This window comes from Pseudophryne corroboree, chromosome 9 (assembly GCF_028390025.1).
Source record: "Pseudophryne corroboree isolate aPseCor3 chromosome 9, aPseCor3.hap2, whole genome shotgun sequence".
NCBI lineage: Eukaryota > Metazoa > Chordata > Amphibia > Anura > Myobatrachidae > Pseudophryne > Pseudophryne corroboree.
The window spans coordinates 460595448-460620608 of NC_086452.1; the positions used below are offsets into that span (position 1 = coordinate 460595448).

The 25161-nt window shown below is 47.8% G+C and overlaps 1 protein-coding gene across 3 annotated transcripts in view; it reads left to right on the forward strand.

The window, feature by feature from the left end:
* LOC134958580 (protein SSUH2 homolog) overlaps nucleotides 1-25161 on the forward strand; it is a 77405-nt gene that overhangs the window by 14818 nt on the left and 37426 nt on the right. For all 3 annotated transcript variants that reach the window (XR_010187069.1, XR_010187070.1, XM_063941277.1), the window contains exons 9-12: nucleotides 930-1009; nucleotides 2357-2449; nucleotides 15790-15895; nucleotides 15983-16090. Coding sequence is in view for 1 of the 3 variants with exons in the window: in XM_063941277.1 (XP_063797347.1) it covers nucleotides 930-1009; nucleotides 2357-2449; nucleotides 15790-15895; nucleotides 15983-16090 (387 nt within the window). In the remaining 2 variants the exon portion in view is untranslated. The remainder of the gene's footprint in view (nucleotides 1-929; nucleotides 1010-2356; nucleotides 2450-15789; nucleotides 15896-15982; nucleotides 16091-25161) is intronic.

The following is a 25161-nucleotide window of genomic DNA, read 5'->3' on the forward strand; positions in this document are numbered from 1 at the left end:
GTGACCAGGGCGGATATCCCACTGTGAGGCATATGCCTAGGGACACCACTTGCTTAGGGCAGCACAGCAGGCTGCTTTTTCATCAGAGCAGCTGGAGGGGATGGGAGTCGCTGGTGAGGATTTTCAGTGCAGGAGGTGGGTGTGAGGCTGGGGCTGCTGCCTACCTTAATGATGTCTGCCTGTCCCGAACTCTGGAGGCCTCTGATTCAGACTGGACGGGCCCCTTCATGAAGGGAATGGAGCCTGAGCCAGCAATGATGTGAACTTGATATTGATTTTTTTATCTAGCTCTAAATTTGACAAGCTCAAAGCTGCCAGATCACCTGCAAGAGATTGTTTAGTGATGTCTTTGTTCACTATTAATTATTAACTGTCTATATAACAATGACCTGAGAGGTTGGACTGGCCCGCAGGTGTGCTGGGAAAATACTGGATAGGCCTCACTGCCCAAGGGCCACACCCTCTCCTCTAGGGGCCAGTAAGTTGGTGGAGCAGGATCATGGATGAACTTGGGTCCTTGGTTTGTTTCTATGGAAACTACACCAAGATTAACCTTCTCCTAATGAAAGTGGGCAGTCCTGACACACTATATGAAGTGTCCTCTCTAATGGTTGGTCGAGCCCATCACTGGTGGCTGGTTACACCCCCTCTGGAGGCTGGCCACACCCCTTAAGCTTGGGCCCATACCACTGCATTCCCAGGAGGGCCCTTCATTCCCCAGTCTGTCACTGGTCATACAAGCCAAGTGACCCCTTTGGGGTTCACTGCGCTTGCCACGATTCGGGCCCGGTGGCGAATTCTGGATTTGGCTTCTGACGGGATTCCGGTGTCAGTCTCCTGACCACCGACAGCCAGTAAATGAACTGCATCCCGTTACTGCTACTGTGCAGCTATGTAACACTTTATCTCTGTGCTTGTGGAACATACAGGTGAAATGCTTGATGTGTCATGGGGCGGTACGTCGTATGAATGATAGATGCCACCACTGCAGAGGATCTGGAAAACAGAGGTGGGCGTGCTCACCGATACTCCGCTTATAATGAATACTGTCTGTGCTTTTATTTACCCTAGTACTGGGTGCAAACTCGGAATATTATATTACTAGGAAAAGTAACTAATAGGGAATTGGGGCATTAAAATATTATTTTGTCAAAATGTAATTAACAAATTGTCATTAATACACAATGGGGCGCATTCAGTGGTTGACGCAGTGTCGGTGCAGCACGTAGCTGGCCGATAGTGTAAGTCTGCACACGCGTCCGAGTTGCACTGCGCACGTGCCCTAATGGTTACCATACAGAGCTGTCACTGCAGCTTCCAAGGAAGTGATAGCAATTCCAACAACGGGCCGGGTGTCATGGCTCCCGAGATCGCCGCAACAACAATCTCTGACTTTTTTTTAAATGGGCAATTACTTACTTGTTTTTTCCTTGTAAGTGATTGCCCCTTTAATAAAACGTCTGAGATCGGCCGGCATTTCGCACGTCCGGCGATTTCAGGCGTCATTACATCCCGGCCCCACATCGGAATTAGCCATAATGCATCTGAAGTACTTAAAAGATAATTCCACAACATAACAAGAGAATTCAGTTTTAAGTGGAAATTGGTGCATACATTTCCCTTACAGCGGCCTGGTATTCAGGCGGGTTCCCTGGCATCCTACAAGTGGCCACAGGACTGGCCACCCACGTTTGTGCCTGCTGTCATAGGCGTAACCTCAACTGGGCACAGGTGGTCAGGAATCCCCCAGCCAGTCTGAACGCCTAACCACACTGAATATTCATCTTTAGGTGGAAGCAGTGGCGTCGGAATGGGGGAAAATAGGGGCAGCATGCCCCCCCCCCCCCCCAAATGTGTCAGAGGCGTGGGAAGGGGGAGCGCTTACCCCACAGATCCCCGCGGAGACTCTGACTTGAAAACTCCAGCGCCGCAGCGTGCTGCACCGTGTCCAGTCCTAACCAGCTCTTCACAGAGGCATTACTGGGAGGAGGCGGGGATGTCCCAGCAGTCACAGCATGGCCACGCCTCCTCCCAGTAATGCATCTGAGAGCCGGCTAGGGCAGGAGGACACGGGGCAACACGCTGCAGCGCCGGAGTTTTGAAGTCAGATTGTCCACGGTGATCTGGGGGGTAAGTGCTCCCCGCATGGGGTGGGGGTGGATAATCGTGTGGGGGGAGCACCAACATTTATTTTTATATATGCCCCCGTCCCAACCACAACACGTTCTGGCGCCCCTGGGTGGAAGTGGAACTATCTTTTAAGTCATGTCAACAAACATCAGTCCGCTTTGTAGTTCTGAGATCTGTAGTTCACCCTGTATGTCTACAATGTCACATGTGCTCTTCCCATCCGCAGGTGCACAACTTGTCATGGCAGCGGACATGTGACGTGCACAGGATGCTCCGGGCATGGCCAAATCCTGAACTACATCGAGCTGACCGTCACATGGTGAGAATAGACAAGGTGTTTGGTTGATGTCTGCAAAGATAATGATCAATGGGGCAGCCCAACGTCACTACTTCCTTGTTATAGGATAAATTGGGGTGTTAAATGAACTTAGCAATGGGAGGGTGGAGTGACCGTTGTCACAGGAGTAGTAATCAGTTAAAAAGAGCCTTCAATGAATGTGTAACAATACTCTCCCCCCCCCCCCCCCATGCTCAAAGTGCAGAAACTTCTTTTTTTGTGATGTCATGCATTTCTTTTTTGAGCAGACGAGTCCATTTTATTAGGTGCATGTATCTAAGCACCAGGATAGTGACAGCGCGGTGGGGACAATATTTATTTTAGCCACTGATCGGATTTTCCATGCAAATCGGAGCCAGCCTGGACAAATGCTCCTCAAATTGTGTCTGCATGCATGCAAAAAAAATTATTTTGCAGGATGATATGTACAGTGCATACAGAAAGTATTCACAGCGCTTCACTTTTTCCACATTTTGTTATGTTAAAGCCTTATTCCAAACTGGAATAAATTTATTTTTTCCCCTCTAAATTCTACACACAATGGGGGTCATTCCGAGTTGATCGCTTGCTGCAGATTTTTTCAGCGCAGCGATTAGGTTAAAAAATGGCAAAACTGCGCATGCGCACGCGCGTCGTACGGGTACAAAGAGCTTCGTTGCTGTGCAATGGATCTAGCGAGTAATCAATTCGCACAGCCGATCGCAAGGATATTGACAGGAAGAGGGCGTTAATGGGTGCCAACTGACCGTTTTCTGGGAGTGTTTGGGAAAATGCAGGCGTGTCCAGGCGTTTGCAGGGCAGGTGTCTGACGTCAATTCCGGGACCTCCGTCGCTGGATTCATCGCACAGGATAAGTAACTACAGGGCTAGTCTTGTTTTGCACAAAATGTGTTTGTGCCGCTCGGCTGCAAAGGCGTTCGCATACTTGCACATCGAAAATACACTCCCCCGTGGACGGCGACTATGCGTTTGCACGGCTGCTAAAAGTAGATAGCGAGTGATCAACTCGGCATGAGGGCCAATACCGCATAATGACAACGTGAAACATTTTTTTTTTTTTTGATTTTTGCAAACATATTCAAAATAAAAAAACTAAGAAATCACATGTACATAAGTATTCACAGCCTTCGCCATGAAGCTCAAAATTATGCTCAGGTGCATATTGTTTCAACTGATCATTCTTGAGATGTTCTTACAGCTTACCTGTGGTAAATTCAGTTGATTGGACATGATTTGGAAAGGCACACACCTGTCTATATAAGGTCCCACACTTGACAGTGCATGTCTAAGCACAAACCAAGCACGAAGTGAAAGGAATTGTCTGTAGGCCACCGAGACAGGATTGTCTCAGGGCACAAATCTGGGGAAGGGTACAGAAAAATATCTGCTGCTTTGAAGGTCCCATGAGCACAGTGGCCTCCATCATCCGTAAATGGAAGACGTTCGGAACCACCAGGACCCTTCCTAAAGCTGGCCGGCCGTCTAAACTGAGCAATTGGGGGAGAAGGGCCTAGTCAGGGAGGTGACCAAGAACCCATCTGTCAGAGCTACAGCATTCCTCTTTGGAGAGAGGAGAACCTTCCAGAAGGACAACCATCTCTGCAGCAATCCACCAATCAGGATTGTATGGTAGAGTGGCCAGACAGAATCCACTCCTTAGTAAAAAGCACATGGCAGCCCGCCTGGAGTTTGCCAAAATGCACCTGAAGGCAGAGCCGGCCCTAACCAATATGATGCCCTAGGCAAGATTTTGGCTAGTGCCCCCTAGCACCACTGCTGGTTCTGCCTCTGACCTTGCACTTCTTTCCCAGAACCATCACCCCTCAGCCATAGCAGTCCTTATTTTGGTGTTTGTACCCCTATATTTTAAATAGGAACAATTCGCACATTTGGCGCACAGCCCAAAAAGGGGTGTGTTTTTGCTGGCAAGGGGCATGGCCACACAATAGTAACCACAATTCCAAATACGCCACACAGTACTGCACTTTATTCACATTTGATCATGCGATAGTTTCCATAATTCATATTACATCCCACAGTAGTATCACTTTACCTTATAAACGTTACTCCTCACAGTAGAGCCCCTTATTCACATTACATCACACTGAATTGCTCCTTATTCACATTACAATACACCCTATTGCTCTTTATTCACATTAGACGACACAGTAGTGCCCTTTCTATACGCAACACCACATAGAAGAGCACCTTAAACACATAATTCCACACAGTAATGCCCCTAACACATATGAGACACATTATTAATGTCCTTCTAAACATAATGTGCTTACACATTATGACAACCTTTATTAATGCCCTTTTACACATAATGTCCCTTACACATATGCCGCACATTATTAATGCCCTAATACACATAATGACACACATAGTGCCCCCTGCACATTTGCTGCACATTGTTAGTGCCCCTATACACATAATGACACACATACAGTAGTACCCTGTTACACATACAGTATGCCACACATTATTAATGCCCTTAAACACATAATGACACACAGTGCCCCTTATACATATGTTGCACATTATTAATGCATTTTTACATGACACACATAATGCTCCTTACACATATTCCGAACACTACTGCACAACCAACCCACTCACATGCACACAGCACTCACACTGCCGCTAACACTGTGACCTCTGCTTGGATACAGATGTGTTCTCATAAATATTGCCTCAGTGCTAACGTCGGGCAAATTTTTAAATGAAAATGCATCTTATTTGCATTGTTATGTGGCTAGGATGCACAAGCAGCTTCTGATGATTAAAATGATATACAGCATGCCTTTATACTGTGTGAGACTGTGGCTGTATCTGCATATGAAATGCTACAGAATATAGGCATGCCGCATATCATTTTAATCAGTAGAAGCTGCTGATGCCCCTGGGCATATCAAATGCCCTAGGCAATTGCCTAGTTTGCCTATAGCTATGGCCGGCTCTGCCTGAAGGACTGTCAGACCATGAGAAACAAAATTCTCTGTTCTGACGAGACAACGATTGAACTCTTTGGCGTGAATGCCAGGCGTCATGTTTGGAGGAAACCAGGCACCGCTCATCACCAGGCCAATACCATCCCTACAATGAAGCATGGTGGTGGCAGCATCATGCTGTTCGGATGTTTTTCAGCGAACTGGAAGACTAGTCAGGATAGAGGGAAAGATGAATGCAGCAATGTACAGAGGCATCCTGGATGAAAACCTGCTCCAGAGCGCTCTTGACCTCAGGCTGGGGCAATGGTTCATCTTTCAGCAGAACAACCCTAAGCACACAGCCAATATAGCAAAGGAGTGGCTTCAGGACAACTCTGTGAATGTCCTTGAGTGGCCCAGCCAGAGCCCAGACTTGAATCCGATTGAACATCTCTGGAGAGATCTGAAAATGGCTGTGCACCGACGCTTCCCATCCAACCTGATGGAGCTTGAGAGGTGCTGCAAAGAGAAATGGGCGAAACTGCCAAGAGATAGGTGTGCCAAGCTTGTGGCATCATATTCATAAAGACTTGAGGCTGTAATTGCTGCCAAAGGCGCATCAACAAAGTATTGAGCAAAGGCTGTGAATACTTATGTACAATGCTCGAAGTGGGCCGGTATACACCGGTATGGCATATCGGCAGTTCGAGCATTGACCGCTGAAGACCCCCGCCGCCGCTATCATTTCAAATTTAGCGCTGTTCAAGCGCCAATTGGAGCTCTCGAACCGGCAGCCAATGAGGAGCGGCGGCTCCTGATTGGCTAATGGTCTGCGCCATATTTAGAATGATAGGTGGGCTGAAAGTGGTGGTGGGGGGGGGCTTCACAATCAGAGCCGCACTGAAGGACACAGCAGCAGTCGCCGCCGACCACAGCCTCCTCCGTAACGCCGCCACCGGCAATGACCACAGTCTCCTCCACACCGCCGCTGCAGCTGCCCACAGCCTCCTCCTCCGTACAGCCGCCGCCGACCACAACCTCCTCCGCACTGCAGCCTTCCTGTCCCTCTCTAACTCTCCCTGTCCCTGCTGTCACTTTCCCTGTCCCTGCTGTCGCTATCCCTGTCCCTCTGTCATCTCTGTCCCTATGTCCCTGCTGTCACTCTCCCTGTCCCTCTGTCATCTCTCTGTCCCTATGTCCCTGCTGTCACTCTCCCTGTCCCTGCTGTCACTCTCCCTGTCCTGCTGTCACTCTCCCTGTCCCTGCTGTCACTCTCCCTGTCCCTGCTGTCACTCTCCTTGTCCTGCTGTCACTCTCCCTGAACTTTGGATCATTCCATGCGGTGTAATGTGAACTTTGGCTCATTCCGTGTGGTTAAATGTGAATTTTGGCTCATTCCGTGTGGCGTAATGTGAATTTTGGATCATTCTGTGTGGCGTAATGTGAATTTTGGCTCATTCCGTGTGGCGTAATGTGTATTTGGAACATTCCGTGTGGTGTAATGGGAATTTGGCCCATTCCGTGTGGTGTAATGTGAATTTTGGCTCATTCCGTGTGGTGTAATGTGAATTTTGGCTCATTCCGTGTGGTGTAATGTGAATTTTGGCTCATTCCGTGTGGTGTAATGTGAATTTTGGCTCATTCCGTGTGGCTTAATGTGAATTTTGGCTCATTCCGTGTGGCGTAATGTGAATTTTGGCTCATTCCGTGTGGCGTAATGTGAATTTTGGCTCATACTGTGTGGCGTAATGTGAAAGGGGCACCAGTACTAGATAGTATAAGGGTTCCTACTATTGTGGTGCATAATGTATATAAAGGGTATATGGTGTGGTACAGTACACTTAAGGACACGCCCCTTTTGAGAGACCACACCCCCTTTTCAAAGGCGCGCGCATAATTACAGCCTTCACTTTTCCATACCCCCACTTCAAAATTTCCACTTCGACCACTGCTTATGTACATGTGATTTCTTAGTTTTTTATTTTTAATAAATTTGCAAAAATCTCAAAAAATTTTTTCTCACTTTGTCATTATGGTGTATTGTGTGTTGAATTTTGAGGGAAAAAATTAATTTATTTCAGTTTGGAATGAGGCTGTAACATAACAAAATGTGGAAAAAGTGAAGCGCTGTGAATACTTTCTGGATGCACTGTATATGAGATTAAAGCGATAGGGGAAACATGACGGGGGGGGAGTGTATTCATATTTATAAACCAATACACTTAAATATAAAACATTCCAACACAGCACCCCTGCAATGAAGACAATCCTGATATGTCCTTGGTCCTATGCTTGTGATAAGGTATAAAGGAGTCTGGAGTGTGCAATCTTTTAGTTGACATTATAAAAATATTTGATTCTGTGTTAGAGGGGATGACAAGGAGCAGGACATTAGTTATATTATACGTTGGGGCCCGTTTTATGGTTTAATACGGTTCTACGTGCATGAGTGTAGATTGTCCTGTAGTTGCAGAGAACCAGGTGACCATAGTGCATTTTGTGCGGGAGATTGCAGATTTCGGCACATCTGGAGCTTATACGGCGAGGGCAGTTTCTGCATGACATGGCAAAGGTCAGAGCGGAGCTTACCTGGGTGACCCCACGTTGGACGTCAGTGAGGTTGCCATCCAGATTTCCTGGTTGAATCTATAACCGCTGCACCTCTTTCCTATTCGAAGGGAGACCATTGCAGGGTTCTCTCTGGGATTCCCAGCTAAACCGTAACATATCAGGGAGCACCTTTTGGGTGTCCTCTATTGCAATTAGCCTCTCACACCTGTTGTCCTCGTAGGCTGGGGTGGAGTTGCAGACCTGGGAGGAGTGGTCAGTATGGTTGGGCCATTATTGGCCACTGCAGGTGGTGACGATGTTTTCTTTTTGTCGTCAATTTTTTAGTGTCCACGAGTAGCTGGCATGTCTGTAAATGGACAGAGGCGGTGGGTTTTTTCCCACTTACAAATTGCATCCGTCCTACCCTTCTTGAATGTGTAGCCATCCCCGTTGGGAAGAGTTCCCTTGCGATGTCAGTGTGTACCCAGGACTCACACTTCCTCCCCAGGGTCCAGGTGTTGCCTTTATAACTCGGGTTATAACTATCCGGGATAGTAACCTGTGTAATACCCAGGTACTCAGATGTGCTTGCTGTTGCGGCCGTCCACTTCCGGACACCCCACCAGCAAAGGCACACCGTGATGGAGACGAAAGTGAAGATGGAACGCCCCTTAGGCAGACACAATGGGGGTAATTCAGACCTGACCGCTGCTGTGTGTTATCGCACAGCGGATGATCAGGTCTGAACTGTGCACATGTATGCACCTCAGTGCCCCGGCGCGTCAGACGATTGCATCGGTGCCTAGCGACAGGATGGTGCGAAAAAAGTGATCGCACGGGCGATCGCAAGGTGACTGACAGGAAGTGGCCACTTGGGGGTGGCAAGTGACCGTTTTACAGGAGTGTCCGGAGAAACGCAGGAGGGACCAGGCATTTTGAGGGAGGATGTCGGACGTCAGCTCCGGCCCCTATCAGCATGAAACAAACGCAGCGGCTGAGTCCTGGGCAGTGCAGAGACTGATGTTTATGCAGGTCTCCTACAAAAGCGAACGCACCCCTGCACACATCTTATACCCTCCCCCTGTAGGCGGCGACTATCTGATCGCATGGATGCAAACAACGCACCCTAGCGATCAGGTCTGAATTACCCCCATTGATCACCAGTTGTGAAGGTACAACGCTATTTTATTTGTTGAATTGGTAAAGGAAAAGTTGATGGTTACAAATGGTCTTTTCCTACAGAGTCTAAGGGGGACATGTACTAATTGATAAAAGTGGAGAAGTGAGTCAGTGGAGAAGTTGCCCATGGCAACCAATCAGCACTGACGTAACATTTACAATTTGCATACTACAAACATATACAGAGCAGCTGATTGGTTGCCATGGGCAACTTCTCCACTGGCTCACTTCTCCACTTTTATCACTGCTTAGTACATGTCCCTCTAAGGCTGGAGGAAAAAGCTAATTAGTACAATTATAATGAAGAAAAAAAAAAGTTCTAAATGTTTTGGATATTTCAATTTAAGCTAAAAAAAATTATACCAGACAGTAATACACACAAATCACTAAATGGGTCAACCTCTAATTTACCAAAACTGATGGTGCAACCTCAGCCGGATGGAAAATGCTAATGAATTTATATCACAGAGAATCAGTCACTTGCACTTTACAAGCTGATGTAACCGCTGCTATTCCCAGTGTGCTAGCAGATGTAGTCTTAGCAGGTTTACCACTAGCAGGCTTTGGCTGGTAGTAGTGGAGAAATGGCTGTGCTGCACAGAATAGGTATTACTGGAAACAGTCACTGAGTAGCAGGCCTTTAGTGGTTCAGCACGACAAAGCAGGTTTACAACAAGCAGGCTTTTGCAGGTAGTAGTAGAGAAATGGCTGTGTTGCACAGAGGATCCTCCCTGGTCCTGGCTGGCACAGGTGGAAGAGATGGGATCTGGCACAGGTGGAACAGGGCACTCCTCCGGCTCCGCACGGCGACTCTCGGTGTCCGGCTGAAATCCTCGGCATAGCAGTCACCTTCTCCGCTGCGCTCCTCTGATCTCTCCCCAGAGGTCCTCTGAGGTCTTCAACCGCTGTCTGGAGAGCTCCTCCTCCTTCTGGGGGTCTTCATGCCTGCCGTCTCACTACCCCACTGTCGCGTAGGTTGTTGTTTGCAGGGTCTGTCAGGGGGATCCCCTACTAGTGTGTCCACATCTGCTACATCTTCCGCGCTGCTTGTTCTTCTCCACGGCCTCTGGTCTTTGCTCCAATGACTCCTCTCCAGCTGGGCAGTTCCAATGACAACTGAGTGTTGAAAGGGGTCCCCTCCGCATCCTCAGCACTGGCTCTTCAGGGTCCTATCTCCTGGCATTGTTCCTGGAGCTGTGACTGGCATCCGTTCTCTGTCGATGAATGCTGCTGCTCGGCTCCTACATCACCCTTGGTGGACCTCTGCAGCAGACAGGGTCCCTCTTCTACCTCCCGAGGTCTGCTCCTGGTTCCTGATGTTCTTCTCTACACGGGAGGAAGGGGGCCTTCTTCTCTGCGGGCTGTGATCGCCGCTCCGCCTCTCCGACTGTAATCCTCCTATCACTGTCGGTGGGCCCCCTCTCTTTGGGCATTCGGTTCCCTGCTCTGGTATGCAATCTGCCCAGCAGTTCAGTGGCGTTTCTCCATCCAGAGGCAGACCAACATCTTCCCAGTGCTGTACTCCTTATAAAGGTCCCTGGTGTCTTCAAGTCCTTCTCTGCTCCTGGGGTTCCTGAGGACTGGCTCCCAGATCCTCAGCAACAGACCGCCCCCATTTGTAAGGGGCCATTGCACCCACCCCTGACCAACTAGCTAGGGTTCTCAATTTTTCTGTACAGCTGACCAGTTTCAACCCCGTGGAGAGAAGGTTTTTACAAAGATGTAAACAAAAAAGGGCTATAAGCCTATTCTGGGGCACACTTGTAAATTAATTTGTTAAAAAATAACTTAATAATTAATACAAAAATTATACACTAGGCATTATGCGACATATACAAGTTAATACTGCGTTGTATGGTAAATCTAGCATAAATTTGCGTATTTTCTAAATAGCGAAAATATATATGGAAATTAGGTATCCGAAAAAAACTCCAAAAGTATTTGTTTCTTAATAGGTGAATGTAAGACGATATGGCCGCTCTACTCACCACTGCTTGCTCTGTAATTAAGCAGTGTTACTAGGTTTCCATTGTGTAGAAAGATTGTTGGAGTTTGTATGTACTCCTTTTACCCGTTTTTTCACTGTTAGTGAATGTCAAGGTAAGGTATGTACTTCAATCAAAATAAACCACTTATAAATTGTATGGATGATGTATTCCTTGATTGGGATTTGCATATAATTATTTAATAGTCTCTGAAAGATTCCAACAATCTAAGACGCTGATAAGTGTATCGTTTGTAATACAAGCTGTTTGTATCCAAATAAGACATCACATTGACGCAATTACAATAATCCAACAGATAATTACCAAAAGTTCATTAATAATAATTTTAACCTCTCCCTGAGTGTATTATCTTTGGAGTTTATATGTACTCTTTTTGCATTTCTTATCTGTGAATAGCAGAAGTGACTAAGCACATAGGTCACAAAACACCTGGAGGTCAAATAAATGTCTTATAAGTAGAATTGTCCTGCATCTAAGTGATGATTTCTAAGAGGTTTGCGATAATCTGTGCAACAAGCATATATAGCTCAACAACACTTAATGGTGAGTTTATGCATGAGATTTCTGTAAATTGCTCTGCATAAAGTAGTCAAACCCCACAATCAAAATAAGCTCCGTTTATAACCACAGGGAGCACAACATAAATTTCACTGAAAAATGCATTCCACATTTCATTAGGTGTACCATAAATACTATTATTATTATTATTATTATTATTATTTCTACCAGTTATTTATATAGCGCACACATTCCACAGCGCTTTACAGAGAATATTTGACCAGTCACATCAGTCCCTGCCCCAGTGGAGCTTACAATCTATATTCCCTATCACATGTACACACACACACATTCACACTAGGGATAATTTTGTTGGGAGCTAATTAACCTACCAGTATATTTTTGGATATGTGGGAGGAAACCGGAGTACCCGGAGAAAACTCCCGCAAGTACGGGGAGAATATACAAACTCCACACAGCTAGGGCCATGGTGGGAATTGAACCCATGACCTCAGTGCTGTGAGGCAGTAATGCTAACCATTACACCATCCGTACTGCCCCAAATAGTACAACTGTGTGTTGAATAAAAGCAATAGAAACCGGGGTATAAAGGAGTAAAAAGTCTTCTGCTGTCCTGTATCTGTTTTCACATCAAATACAGGATGAGAGAGATAAAATACTCCCACCTTGATTTGAAGGTAAAGAGAGGAGCCTGCTTCTGCATTCTCTGTTGCTGCACAGGGAACCCTGATGCCGTTAACGCAGTGCAGAGTATCCCGGCTGCTGAGATGAGAAAGCCTGCCCCTGTCTAAAGAAGATAGAGTCCGGAGTGCACATATACTCAACACAGTTGTATCTTAGGCTGTTTTAGTGGTGAAAGATACCGCCATGTCTGCTACATCAATGGCATCTCTGTGGTATGAGGGTGAGGAGAGCGGCGTCTGGTGTCCGTGGCTCCGATAAACCGATAAGCATCAAATTTGTTAGCAGTTGGGCAAAACCATGTGCACTGCAGGAGGGGCAGATATAACATGTGCAGAGAGAGTTAGATTTGGGTGGGGTGTGTTCAAAATGAAATCTAAATTGCAGTGTAAAAATAAAGCAGCCAGTATTTACCCTGCACAGAAACAAAATAACCCACCCAAATCTAACTCTCTCTGCACATGTTATATCTGCCTCCCCTGCAGTGCACATGGTTTTGCCCAATTGCTAACAAAGTTGCTGCTGCGATCAACTCAGAATTACCCCCAATGACCTATCCTTACTGTTGATACACAGCTGCTTTTTGTAGGGGATTCCAGTGGGATCTCCCATAGGCATCAATTAGGTGGGCGTTGATAGGGAGGTTCACGCATCTTGGGATGCTGATTTCACCTTTAGTCATTGCCTTTATTGGCCATATTTGTGCACTGCTTGAATTGTTGGAAGGTCCCTTATGATTATGGGCCTTCTGATGATTTCTCCACAGTTTTCCTGATTTCAGGGCTCCTTTGATGCAATTGCCAGGATTTCTAGTCATCCCCTGTGGGTACATTCTTCTTCATCAGGCCATTTGAGTCACTAATCAGATGGCTTCTCGATGTGATTGTTCCTGGTTAAGAGTCCACATCTTGCTGGTATCCTTTTTGATGCCAGCACTGGTTCCAGTGTCTGGTTTTCTTGGGACTTCTGGTTGGATACTGGGACCATCTGGTGCTCTTCATCTGTACCAGTTTTGCCATGATGATAACAGCTTTTCATTCTGTTGTGATCTTCTCAGCTATGCTTGCACTTGTCTGTCTCATGATCGTGTCTTGGTGGATGGGTTCATGAAGCCTGAGTGGTCTTTTTCATAGAGGATCATATTTCCGTCCATGGTTTGAAGGGTGGTATGCTGCACCCTCCGTGTGTGCCCTGTCTGCCCCTGAGGTGCATTCTTCCAGTTTGAGGTCTTATGGTTGAGCTTACTTGACCTCCTTTCCAACCTTGATGTCCAGAGTTGCAGTTTGGGGGCCTGTTGATCCTTCCTGAGGTCTTCTCATAGAAATCTTTTTTTCTATGACAGTGCTACTTCTATTCCCTGGTTAGGTCAGGTTGATCAATGGAGCTCTTTTGGCTGCTGGTTGCTCAGCTTCCTTTCCAGTTGTTGGTTGCAAGGATCCCTTGTCTGTCATCTTCCTGGACAGACAGGCCTGGTGTCCTGATGGACAGTCCGTTAGATGTGGTGTGGGGCCCATTCGGCACTAGTTCCTCTTCGGGCATTGATACTGTTTTGACAGTTTTTTAGGTGGGTTTGCTTTTGGTTTTTAAGTTGGTGGAACATTCTGTTCCTTTATTGCAGGTTCTTCTCTAATATTGGGGGTCATTCCGAGTTGATCGCTCTGTAAATTTCTTCGCATCGCAGCGATTTTCCGCGTAGTGCGCATGCGCAATGTCCGCACTGCGACTGCGCCAAGTAAATTTGCTATGCAGTTAGGAATTTTACTCACGGTTTTTTCCTCGTTCTGGTGATCGTAATGTGATTGACAGGAAATGGGTGTTTCTGGGCGGAAACTGGCCGTTTTATGGGTGTGTGTGAAAAAACGCTACCGTTTCTGGGAAAAACGCGGGAGTGGCTGGAGAAACGGAGGAGTGTCTGGGCGAACGCTGGGTGTGTTTGTGACGTCAAACCAGGAACGACAAGCACTGAACTGATCGCAGATGCCGAGTAAGTCTCGAGTTACTCAGAAACTGCGCAGAGATGTCTTATCGCAATATTGCGAATCTTTCGTTCGCAATTTTGATAAGCTAAGATTCACTCCCAGTAGGCGGCGGCTTAGCGTGTGCAAAGCTGCTAAAAGCAGCTTGCGAGCGAACAACTCGGAATGACCCCCATTATTCCTCCAATCATCTGCTTTTCTTGTAGATAGCCAGCATCTAGGTGTTCCATGGACTTATGTCTTGCTTTTTTTTCATTAGGCTGGCGTTAGTTCTGTTCTGGAGCAGCAAGTCATGGGGCCTCAGTTGGATAAGGGTGCTAGGCCATCACCTGGTCCTCGATACACACTTTTGCCTTCATGTCTTGGATTACATTCACTGTTCCTGTGCCACTAATTGGATTACAGTTTGACTGGATTTGCCAGGCTGTACCCTCTTCTCCTTATATGGTAGAGGAAAGAGAATTTTTGGACTTCCCGTAAAAACCAGTCCTTGCAATCCATCTGGGGGACACTGTTCCCTCCCTGTAGCTTCTTCTGTATTGGATAGGCTTTTCATCTCCTTACTTCTCCATACGGTGTTGTTAAAGACTGAGGTCTGAGCTCTGGTGAGATGGGAGGGCTTAGAGGGGGTGGAGCATAGTTCTAGGGTTTTTTTTCTAACTATTTAGTGCCTGCTCCTTGCCCTCCCCCTAACCCAGAATCTTAACAGTGTCCCTCAGATGGATTACGAGGAATGGATTTTACGGGGAGGAAAACATCCCCATTTGGTGTCCATAACCAGCTGTACCTACAATCTCACATAGGGGGTGATTCCGAGTTGTTCGCTCGCAAGCTGCTTTTGGCAGTTTTGCACACGCTAAGCCGCCGCCTACTGGGAGTGAATCTTAGCTTATCAAAATTGCGAACGAAAGATTCGCAATATTGCGAAAAAAGACTTCTCTGTGCAGTTTCTGAGTAGCTCGAGACTTACTCTGCCAGTGCGATCAGTTCAGTGCTTGTCGTTCCTGGTTTGACGTCACAAACACACCCAGCGTTCGCCCAGACACTCCTCCGTTTCTCCAGCCACTCCCGCGTTTTTCCCAGAAACGGTAGCGTTTTTTCACACACTCCCATAAAACGGCCAGTTTCCGCCCAGAAACACCCACTTCCTGTCAATCACATTACGATCACCAGAACGAAGAAAAAACCTCGTAATGCCGTGAGTAAAATTCCTAACTGCATAGCAAATTTACTTGGCGCAGTCGCAGTGCGAACATTGCGCATGCGCAATAAGCGGAAAATCGCTGCAATGCAAAGACATTTACAGAGCGAACAACTCGGAATGACCACCATAAGTAGGTGCAGATTGTCCCGGGGGGTTCCAAAAACTGTAATGTGCTACATATAAATGTATGATGTGAGCAAATGGGCACAGTTATAAGAAAACCTTAGCATATGGCTACACTTCATTTGCAGATATTATTTATTCTCTGTTCCAGGAAAAATAACATTTATGAGTTTGTAGCTGATCACAATTCCGAGTTCTCTACTGAGCTGTTTACGAAAGTGAACGGGGAGAGAATCTTCACGGATGAGCAGTTGCTGGTGAGTGGGCTGAGTGTATAGATGAGGCAGACGGAATGCTGAGTGTGGTTCTGGAGTGTGACCTTCCTACTTATGGTTTCATTATAGTTGCCGCCGCTGAACAACTTCCCAGATCCGGCAATTAATCAGGCTTCCCTGGATGGTTTGCAGCAGCATCACGCACAGTTTGCTGGTTCCTGCCGGATACTGAGACAGGTAAGTACGTTGCTGGCGTTGGTGATTCTACACTGCATGAACTAAAGAAAACACTTACCCAGAAGTGACACATTATAAGGGGCAGATTCAATTAGCCGCGAATTGGGCAAAAGTTTCTTAATAGGGCTTAAAAACCTTCGGCTGCGAGATTTTGTTATTCTATTAGAAATCTGGTTTAGGTTAACCCGGGTCTCAAAGAGAGATAATGCACATTTATCCAGATCCAGAGTAGGTGGAAAGTAGGGGACAATCATGATTTTAAGAAAATATCAGAACCCCTGATGCACCCCTCCCAATTATTATTATTATTAATAATAATTTCTCTGACGTCCTAGTGGATGCTGGGGACTCCGTAAGGACCATGGGGAATAGCGGCTCCGCAGGAGACTGGGCACAAAAGTAAAGCTTTAGAACTACCTGGTGTGCACTGGCTCCTCCCCCTATGACCCTCCTCCAAGCCTCAGTTAGATTTTTGTGCCCGAACGAGAAGGGTGCACACTAGGTGGCTCTCCTGAGCTGCTTAGTGAAAAGTTTAGTTTTAGGTTTTTTATGTTCAGTGAGACCTGCTGGCAACAGGCTCACTGCATCGAGGGACTAAGGGGAGAAGAAGCGAACTCACCTGCGTGCAGAGTGGATTGGGCTTCTTAGGCTACTGGACATTAGCTCCAGAGGGACCGATCACAGGCCCAGCCATGGATAGGTCCCAGAGCCGCGCCGCCGGCCCCCTTACAGAGCCAGAAGACAGAAGAGGTCCGGAAAATCGGCGGCAGAAGACGTCCTGTCTTCAACAAGGTAGCGCACAGCACTGCAGCTGTGCGCCATTGCTCTCAGCACACTTCACACTCCGGTCACTGAGGGTGCAGGGCGCTGGGGGGGGGCGCCCTGAGACGCAATAAAAACACCTTGGATGGCAAAAAATGCATCACATATAGCTCCTGGGCTATATGGATGAATTTAACCCCTGCCAGAATACACAGAAAAACGGGAGATAAGGCCGCCGAGAAGGGGGCGGAGCCTATCTCCTCAGCACACTGGCGCCATTTTCCCTCACAGCTCCGTTGGAGGGAAGCTCCCTGGCTCTCCCCTGCAGTCACTACACTACAGAAAGGGTTAAAAAAGAGAGGGGGGCACTAATTACGCGCAGTATTAAAAATACAGCAGCTATAAGGGGAAAAACACTTATATAAGGTTATCCCTGTATATATATAGCGCTCTGGTGTGTGCTGGCAAACTCTCCCTCTGTCTCCCCAAAGGGCTAGTGGGGTCCTGTCCTCTATCAGAGCATTCCCTGTGTGTGTGCTGTATGTCGGTACTTTTGTGTCGACATGTATGAGGAGAAAAATGATGTGGAGACGGAGCAGATTGCCTGTAATAGTGATGTCACCCCCTAGGGGGTCGACACCTGAGTGGATGAACTGTTGGAAGAAATTACGTGACAGTGTCAGCTCTGTATAAAAGACAGTGGTTGACATGAGACAGCCGGCTACTCAGCTTGTGCCTGTCCAGACGTCTCATAGGCCGTCAGGGGCTCTAAAGCGCCCGTTACCTCAGATGGCAGATATAGACGCCGACACGGATACTGACTCCAGTGTCGACGGTGAAGAGACAAATGTGACTTCCAGTAGGGCCACACGTTACATGATTGAGGCAATGAAAAATGTTTTACACATTTCTGATAATACGAGTACCACCAAAAAGGGGTATTATGTTCGGTGAGGAAAAACTACCTGTAGTTTTCCTGAATCTGAGAAATTAAATGAGGTGTGTGATGATGCGTGGGTTTCCCCCGATAACAACTGATAATTTCTAAAATGTTATTGGCATTATATCCTTTCCCGCCAGAGGTTAGGGTGCGTTGGGAAACACCCCCTAGGGTGGATAAAGCGCTCACACGCTTGTAAGAACAAGGGCTCTACCCTCTCCTGAGATGGCCGCCCTTAAGGATCCTGCTGATAGAAAGCAGGAGGGTATCCTAAAATGTATTTACACACATACTGGTGTTATACTGCGACCAGCAATCGCCTCAGCCTGGATGTGCAGTGCTGGGTTGGCGTGGTCGGATTCCCTGACTGAAAATATTGATACCCTAGATAGGGACAGTATATTATTGCCTATAGAGCATTTAAAAGATGCATTTCTATATATGCGTGATGCACAGCGGAATATTTGCCGACTGGCATCAAGTCTAAGTGCGTTGTCCATTTCTGCCAGTAGAGGGTTATGGACACGACAGTGGTCAGGTGATGCGGATTCCAAACGGCATTTGGAAGTATTGCCTTATTAAGGGGAGGAGTTATTTGGGGTCGGTCTTTCAGACCTGGTGGCCACGGCAACAGCTGGGAAATCCACGTTTGTACCCCAGGTCACCTCTCAACATAAAAGACGCCGTATTATCAGGCGCAGTCTTTTCGTGGGCAAGCGGGCAAAAGGTTCCTCATTTCTGCCCCGTGACAGAGGGAGAGGAAAAAGGCTGCAGAAATCAGCCAGTTCCCAGGAACAGAAGCCCTCTCCCGCCTCTGCCAAGCCCTGGGGCTTTACAAGCAGAATCAGGCACGGTGGGGGCCCGTCTCAATGAATTTCAGCGCGCAGTGGGCTCACTCGCAAGTAGACCCCTGGATCCTTCAGGTGATATCTCAGGGGTACAAATTGGAATTCGAGACGTCTCCCCCTCGCCGTTTCCTAAAGTCGGCTTTACCGATGTCTCCTTCTGACAGGGAGGCAGTTTTGGAAGCCATTCACAAGCTGTATTCCCAGCAGGTGATAATCAAGGTACCCCTCCTGCAACAGGGAACGGGGTATTATTCCACACTGTTGTGGTACCGAAGCCGGACGGCTCGGTGAGACCGATTCTAAATCTAAAATCTTGAACACTTACATACGGAGGTTCAAATTCAAGATTGAGTCACTCAGAGCAGTGATTGCGAACCTGGAAGAAGGGGACTACATGATGTCTCGGGACATCAAGGATGCTTACCTTCATGTCCCAATTTACCCTTCTCACCAAGGGTACCTCAGGTTTATGGTACAGAACTGTCACTATCAGTTTCAGACGCTGCCGTATGGATGGTCCACGGCACCCCGGGTCTTTACCAAGGTAATGGCCGAAATGATGATACTCCTTCGAAGGAAGGGAATTTTAGTTATCCCTTACTTGGACGATTCCCTGATAAGGGTAAGATCCAGGGAACAGTTGGAGGTCGGTGTAGCACTATCTCAGGTAGTGTTGCGGCAGCACGATTGGATTCTCAATATTCCAAAATCGCAGCTGATTCCGACGACTCGTCGTCTGTTCCTAGGGATGATCCTGGACACAGTCCAGAAAAAGGTGTTTCTCCCGGAGGAGAAAGTCAGGGAGTTATCCGAGCTAGTCGGGAACCTCCTATAACCGAGCCAAGTCTCAGTACATCAATGAAAGGGTTCTGGGAAAAATGGTGGCTTCCTACGAAGCAATCCCATTCGGCAGATTCCACGCAAGAACTTTCCAGTGGGACCTGCTGGACAAATGGTCCGGGTCGCATCTTCAGATGCATCAGCGGATAACCCTGTCACCAAGCACAAGGGTGTCTCTCCTGTGGTGGTTGCAGAGTGCTCATCTTCTAGAGGGTCGCAGATTCGACATTCAGGACTGGGTCCTGGTGACCACGGATGCCAGCCTGCGAGGTTGGGGAGCAGTCACACAGGGAAGGAATTTCCAGAGCTTATGGTCAAGCCTGGAGACATCACTTCACATAAATATCCTGAAGCTAAGGGCCATTTACAATGCTCTAAGCTCAGCAAGACCTCTGCTTCAAGGTCACCCGGAGTTGATCCATTCGGACAACATCACGGCAGTCACCCATGTAAACAGACAGGGTGACACAAGAAGCAGGAGGGCAATGGCAGAAGCTGCAAGGATTCTTCGCTGGGCGGAAAATCATGTGATAGCACTGTCAGCAAGTGGGGACTTCACCCAGAAGTCTTCCACATGTTTATAAAACTCGACAAGTATTGCGCTGGGTCAAGGGACCCTCTGGCAATAGCTGTAGACGCTCTGGTAACACAGTGGGTGTACCAGTCAGTGTATGTGTTCCCTCTTCTGCCTCTCATACCCAAGGTACTGAGAATTATAAGATGGAGAGGAGTAAGCACTATATTCGGGCTCCGGATTGGCCAAGAAGGACTTGGTAACCGGAACTTCAAGAGATGCTCACGGAGGATCCGTGGCCTCTACCTCTAAGAAGGGACCTGCTCCAGCAAGGACCCTGTCTGTTCCAAGACTTACCGCGACTGCGTTTGACGGCATGGCGGTTGAACGCCGGATCCTGAAGGAGAAAGGCATTCCGGATGAAGTCATTCCTATCCTGATCAAAGCCAGGAAAGATATAACCGCAAAACATTATCACCGCATTTGGCGAAAATATGTTGCGTGGTGCGAGGCCAGTAAGGCCCCGACGGAGGAATTTTCAACTAGGTCGATTCCTACATTTCCTGCAAACAGGAGTGTCTATGGGCCTGAAATGGTGGTCCATTAAGGTTCAAATTTGGTCCCTGTCAATTTTCTTCCAAAAAGAACTAGCTTCAGTCCCTGAAGTTCAGACGTTTGTGAAAGGGGTACTGTATATACAGCCTCCTTTTGTGCCTCCAGTGGCACCTTGGGATCTAAATGTAGTTTTTGGGTTCCAAAAGTCACATTGGTTTGAACCACTTAAATATGTGGAGTTAAAATATCTCACATGGAAAGTGGTCATGCTGTTGGCCCTGGCCTGGGCCAGGTGCGTGTCAGAATTGGCGGCTTTATCCTGTAAAAGAACTCATCTGATTTTCCATTCGGACAGGGCGGAATTGAGGACTTGTCCTCAGTTTCTCCCTAAGGTGGTTTTCAGCGTTTCACCTGAATCAACCTATTGTGGTGCCTGCGGCTACTAGGGACTTGGAGGACTCCAAGTTGCTAGACGTTGTCAGGGCCCTGGAAATATAGGTTTCCAGGACGGCTGGAGTCAGAAAATCTGACTCGTTGTTTATTCTGTATGCACCCAACAAGCTGGGTGCTCCTGCTTCTAAGCAGACTATTGCTCGTTGGATTTGTAGTACAATTCAGCTTGCACATTCTGTGGCAGGCCTGCCACAGACAAAATCTGTAAAAGCCCATTCCACAAGGAAGGTGGGCTCATCTTGGGCGGCTGCCCGAGGGGTCTCGGCTTTACAACTTTGCCGAGCAGTTACTTGGTCAGGAGCAAATACGTTTGTAAAATTCTACAAATTTGATACCCTGGCTGAGGAGGACCTGGAGTTCTCTCATTTGGTGCTGCAGAGTCATCCGCACTCTCCCGCCCGTTTGGGAGCTTTGGTATAATCCCCATGGTCCTTACGGAGTCCCCAGCATCCACTAGGACGTCAGAGAAAATAAGAATTTACTTACCGATAATTCTATTTCTCGTAGTCCGTAGTGGATGCTGGGCGCCCATCCCAAGTGCGGATTGTCTGCAATACTGGTACATAGTTATTGTTACCAAAAAAAAAATCGGGTTATTGCTGTAGTGAGCCATCTTTTCTAGAGGCTCCTCTGTTATCATGCTGTTAACTGGGTTTAGATCACAAGTTATATGGTGTGATTGGTGTGGCTGGTATGAGTCTTACCCGGGATTCAAAATCCTTCCTTATTGTGTACGCTCGTCCGGGCACAGTATCCTAACTGAGGCTTGGAGGAGGGTCATAGGGGGAGGAGCCAGTGCACACCAGGTAGTTCTAAAGCTTTACTTTTGTGCCCAGTCTCCTGCGGAGCCGCTATTCCCCATGGTCCTTACGGAGTCCCCAGCATCCACTACGGACTACGAGAAATAGAATTATCGGTAAGTAAATTCTTATTATTGTATTTAGAAGTTTTTAAATAGTTTAATTTGCCCAGTGATTTATAGAAATGGGTTAAATGATGTGGGACAGGTATGGTGAGGTGTAATGATGGGGGACAGGTATGGTGAGGTGTAAATGATGTGGGACAGGTATGGTGAGGTGTAAATGATGAGGACAGGTATGTAGAGGTGTATATGATGTGGGACAGGTATGATGAGGTGTAATGATGGGGACAGGTATGGTGAGGTGTAAATGATGGGGGACAGGTATGGTGAGGTGTAAATGATGGGGGACAGGTATGGTGAGGTGTAAATGATGTAAGACAGGTATGGTGAGGTGTAAATGATGGGGGACAGGTATGGTGAGGTGTAAATGATGGGGGACAGGTATGGTGAGGTGTAAATGATGTAAGACAGGTATGGTGAGGTGTAAATGATGAGGACAGGTATGTGGAGGTGTAAATGATGGGAGACAGGTATGGTGAGGTGTAAATGATGGAGGACAGGTATGGTGAGGTGTAAATGATGTAAGACAGGTATGAGGAGGTGTAACTGATGAGGACAGGTATGGTGAGGTGTAAATAATGGGGGACAGGTATGGGGAGGTGTAAATGATGGGGACAGGTATGGTGAGGTGTAAATGATGAGGACAGGTATGGTGAGGTGTAAATGATGGGGGACAGGTATGGTGAGGTGTAAATGATGGAGGACAGGTATGGTGAGGTGTAAATGATGTAAGACAGGTATGAGGAGGTGTAACTGATGAGGACAGGTATGGTGAGGTGTAAATGATGGGGGACAGGTATGGTGAGGTGTAACTGATGGGGGACAGATATGGTGAGGTGTAAATGATGGGAGACAGGTATGGTGAGGTGTAAATGATGGGGGACAGGTAAGGTGAGGAGTAAATGATGTGGGACAGGTATGGTGAGGTGTAAATGATGAGGACAGGTGAGGTGTAAATGATGTAGGACAGGTATGGTGAGGTGTAAATGATGAGGACAGGTATGGTGAGGTGTAACTGATGAGGACAGGTATGGTGAGGTGTTAATGATGTGGGACAGGTATGGTGAGGTGTAAATGATGGGGGACAGGTATGGTGAGGTGTAACTGATGGGGGACAGGTATGGTGAGGTGTAAATGATGGGGACAGGTATGGTGAGGTGTAAATGATGGGGGACAGGTATGGGGAGGTGTAAATGATGGGGGACAGGTATGGGGAGGTGTAAATGATGGGGGACAGGTATGGTGAGGTGTAAATGATGGGGGACAGGTATGGGGAGGTGTAAATGATGGGGGACAGGTATGGTGAGGTGTAAATGATGAGGACAGGTATGGTGAGGTGTAAATGATGAGGACAGGTATGTAGAGGTGTATATGATGTAGAACAGGTATGGTGAGGTGTAAATGATGTAAGACAGGTATGGTGAGGTGTAAATGATGGGGGACAGGTATAGTGAGGTGTAAATGATGGGAGACTGAATGCTGAGGCACTGGAGGCACTGAAGTGCTGGAGGCACGGAGGTGCTTGGAGGCACGGAGGTGCTTGGAGGCACGGAATGCTTGGAGGCACAGAGGTGCTTGGAGGCACGAGGTGCTTGGAGGCACGGAGGTGCTTGGAGGCACGGAGGTGCTTGGAGGCACAGGGTGCTTGGAGGCACGGAGGTGCTTGGAGGCACAGGGTGCTTGGAGGCACGGAGGTGCTTGGAGGCACGGAGGTGCTTGGAGGCACAGGGTGCTTGGAGGCACGGAGATCACAGGAACGTGGGAGCTCTGGAATAACAGCTTCTGCGGGAGAAACGAAGATACTCAGGCACCGGATCTCTGCCCGGCGTCTGGTTTTGAATTCCCCACCCTTGCCTGATTGGCGGAGCAGGCAGGTGACGTCAGTCCTGCTCCGCCTCCTTGACCTCACTATGATGGCGGCGCCCTCGCTCCGGGAAGCCGCCGGAGGAACGCGCCGACCCGCCGCTGGAACCGGAGATCGCCGGGAGAAGAGAGGCGCCGGGCAGACCAGGTCACCCGCAGGGACAAGCGCGGCCGCCGCTGCCCGCGGTGAGTGACAGTACCCCCTCCTCCAGGAGTGGCCCCTGGACACTTTCTGGGCTTAGTTGGATGTCTGGAGTGGAAGATCCGAACCAGTCGAGGAGCCGTTACTTCAGTAGCCTTAATCCAACTTCTCTCTTCAGGAACATAACCCTTCCAGTCCACCAAGTACTGTAATTTTTTATGAAGATAACGAGAGTCAAGAATAGCTTTGATTTCAAACTCCGCTCCAGCTTCTGTCACTACAGACGTTGGCCTAGGGGATGCTGAGTGGAACCGATTCAGAATGAGGGGACGGAGTAGAGAAACATGAAAGGCGTTAGGTATACGAAGGTGGGAAGGCAAACCCAGTTTACAGACCACAGGATTTAAGACTTGTAGCACAGGGTAAGGACCGATGAACCTTGGAGCGAACTTCATGGTGGGCACCTTCAACTGGAGATTATGTGTGGACAGCCATACCCTGTCCCCAACTTTATATTGAGGTGCGGCTCGCCGTTTCTTATCTGCGAAGAACTTGTACCTGACTGAAACCTTCTTAAGATTAGCATGAACCTTTCTCCAAATTTGTCCGAAGTGTCGTAGAGTGGACGTTACAGCTGGAACCTCTTCTATCGGAAGGCTTGGAAATTCTGAAACACGTGGATGGAACCCATAGTTGACGAAGAATGGTGATTCCCCAGTGGAAGAATGAAACAAATGGTTATGGGCAAACTCCGCCCAAGGCAACAACTCCACCCAGTTGTCCTGTGAAGGGGAGAGATACAAACGAAGGAAAGTCTCTAGATCTTGATTGACTCGTTCCGTTTGACCATTTGTTTGGGGATGATAAGCGGACGAAAACTTAAGTTTAATTTGTAGAGTTGAACAGAGGGCTTTCCAAAACCTGGCGGTGAACTGTACTCCACGGTCAGAAACAATTTCTTGTGGCAACCCATGCAATCGAAAATGTTCTTGGATGAACAGTAGAGCCAGTTTCGGAGCTGTCGGGAGACCAGTCAAAGGCACGAAGTGTGCCATCTTCGAAAAACGGTCAACGATTACCCAAACGGTGTTGCAACCCTTGGAACAGGGCAAGTCAGTGATGAAGTCCATGGAAATGTGAGTCCAGGGTCTCACAGGGATAGGCAAAGGATGAAGTAACCCTGCAGGAGGCAGACGAGGAGATTTATGTTGTGTACATTGTGGACAAGAATT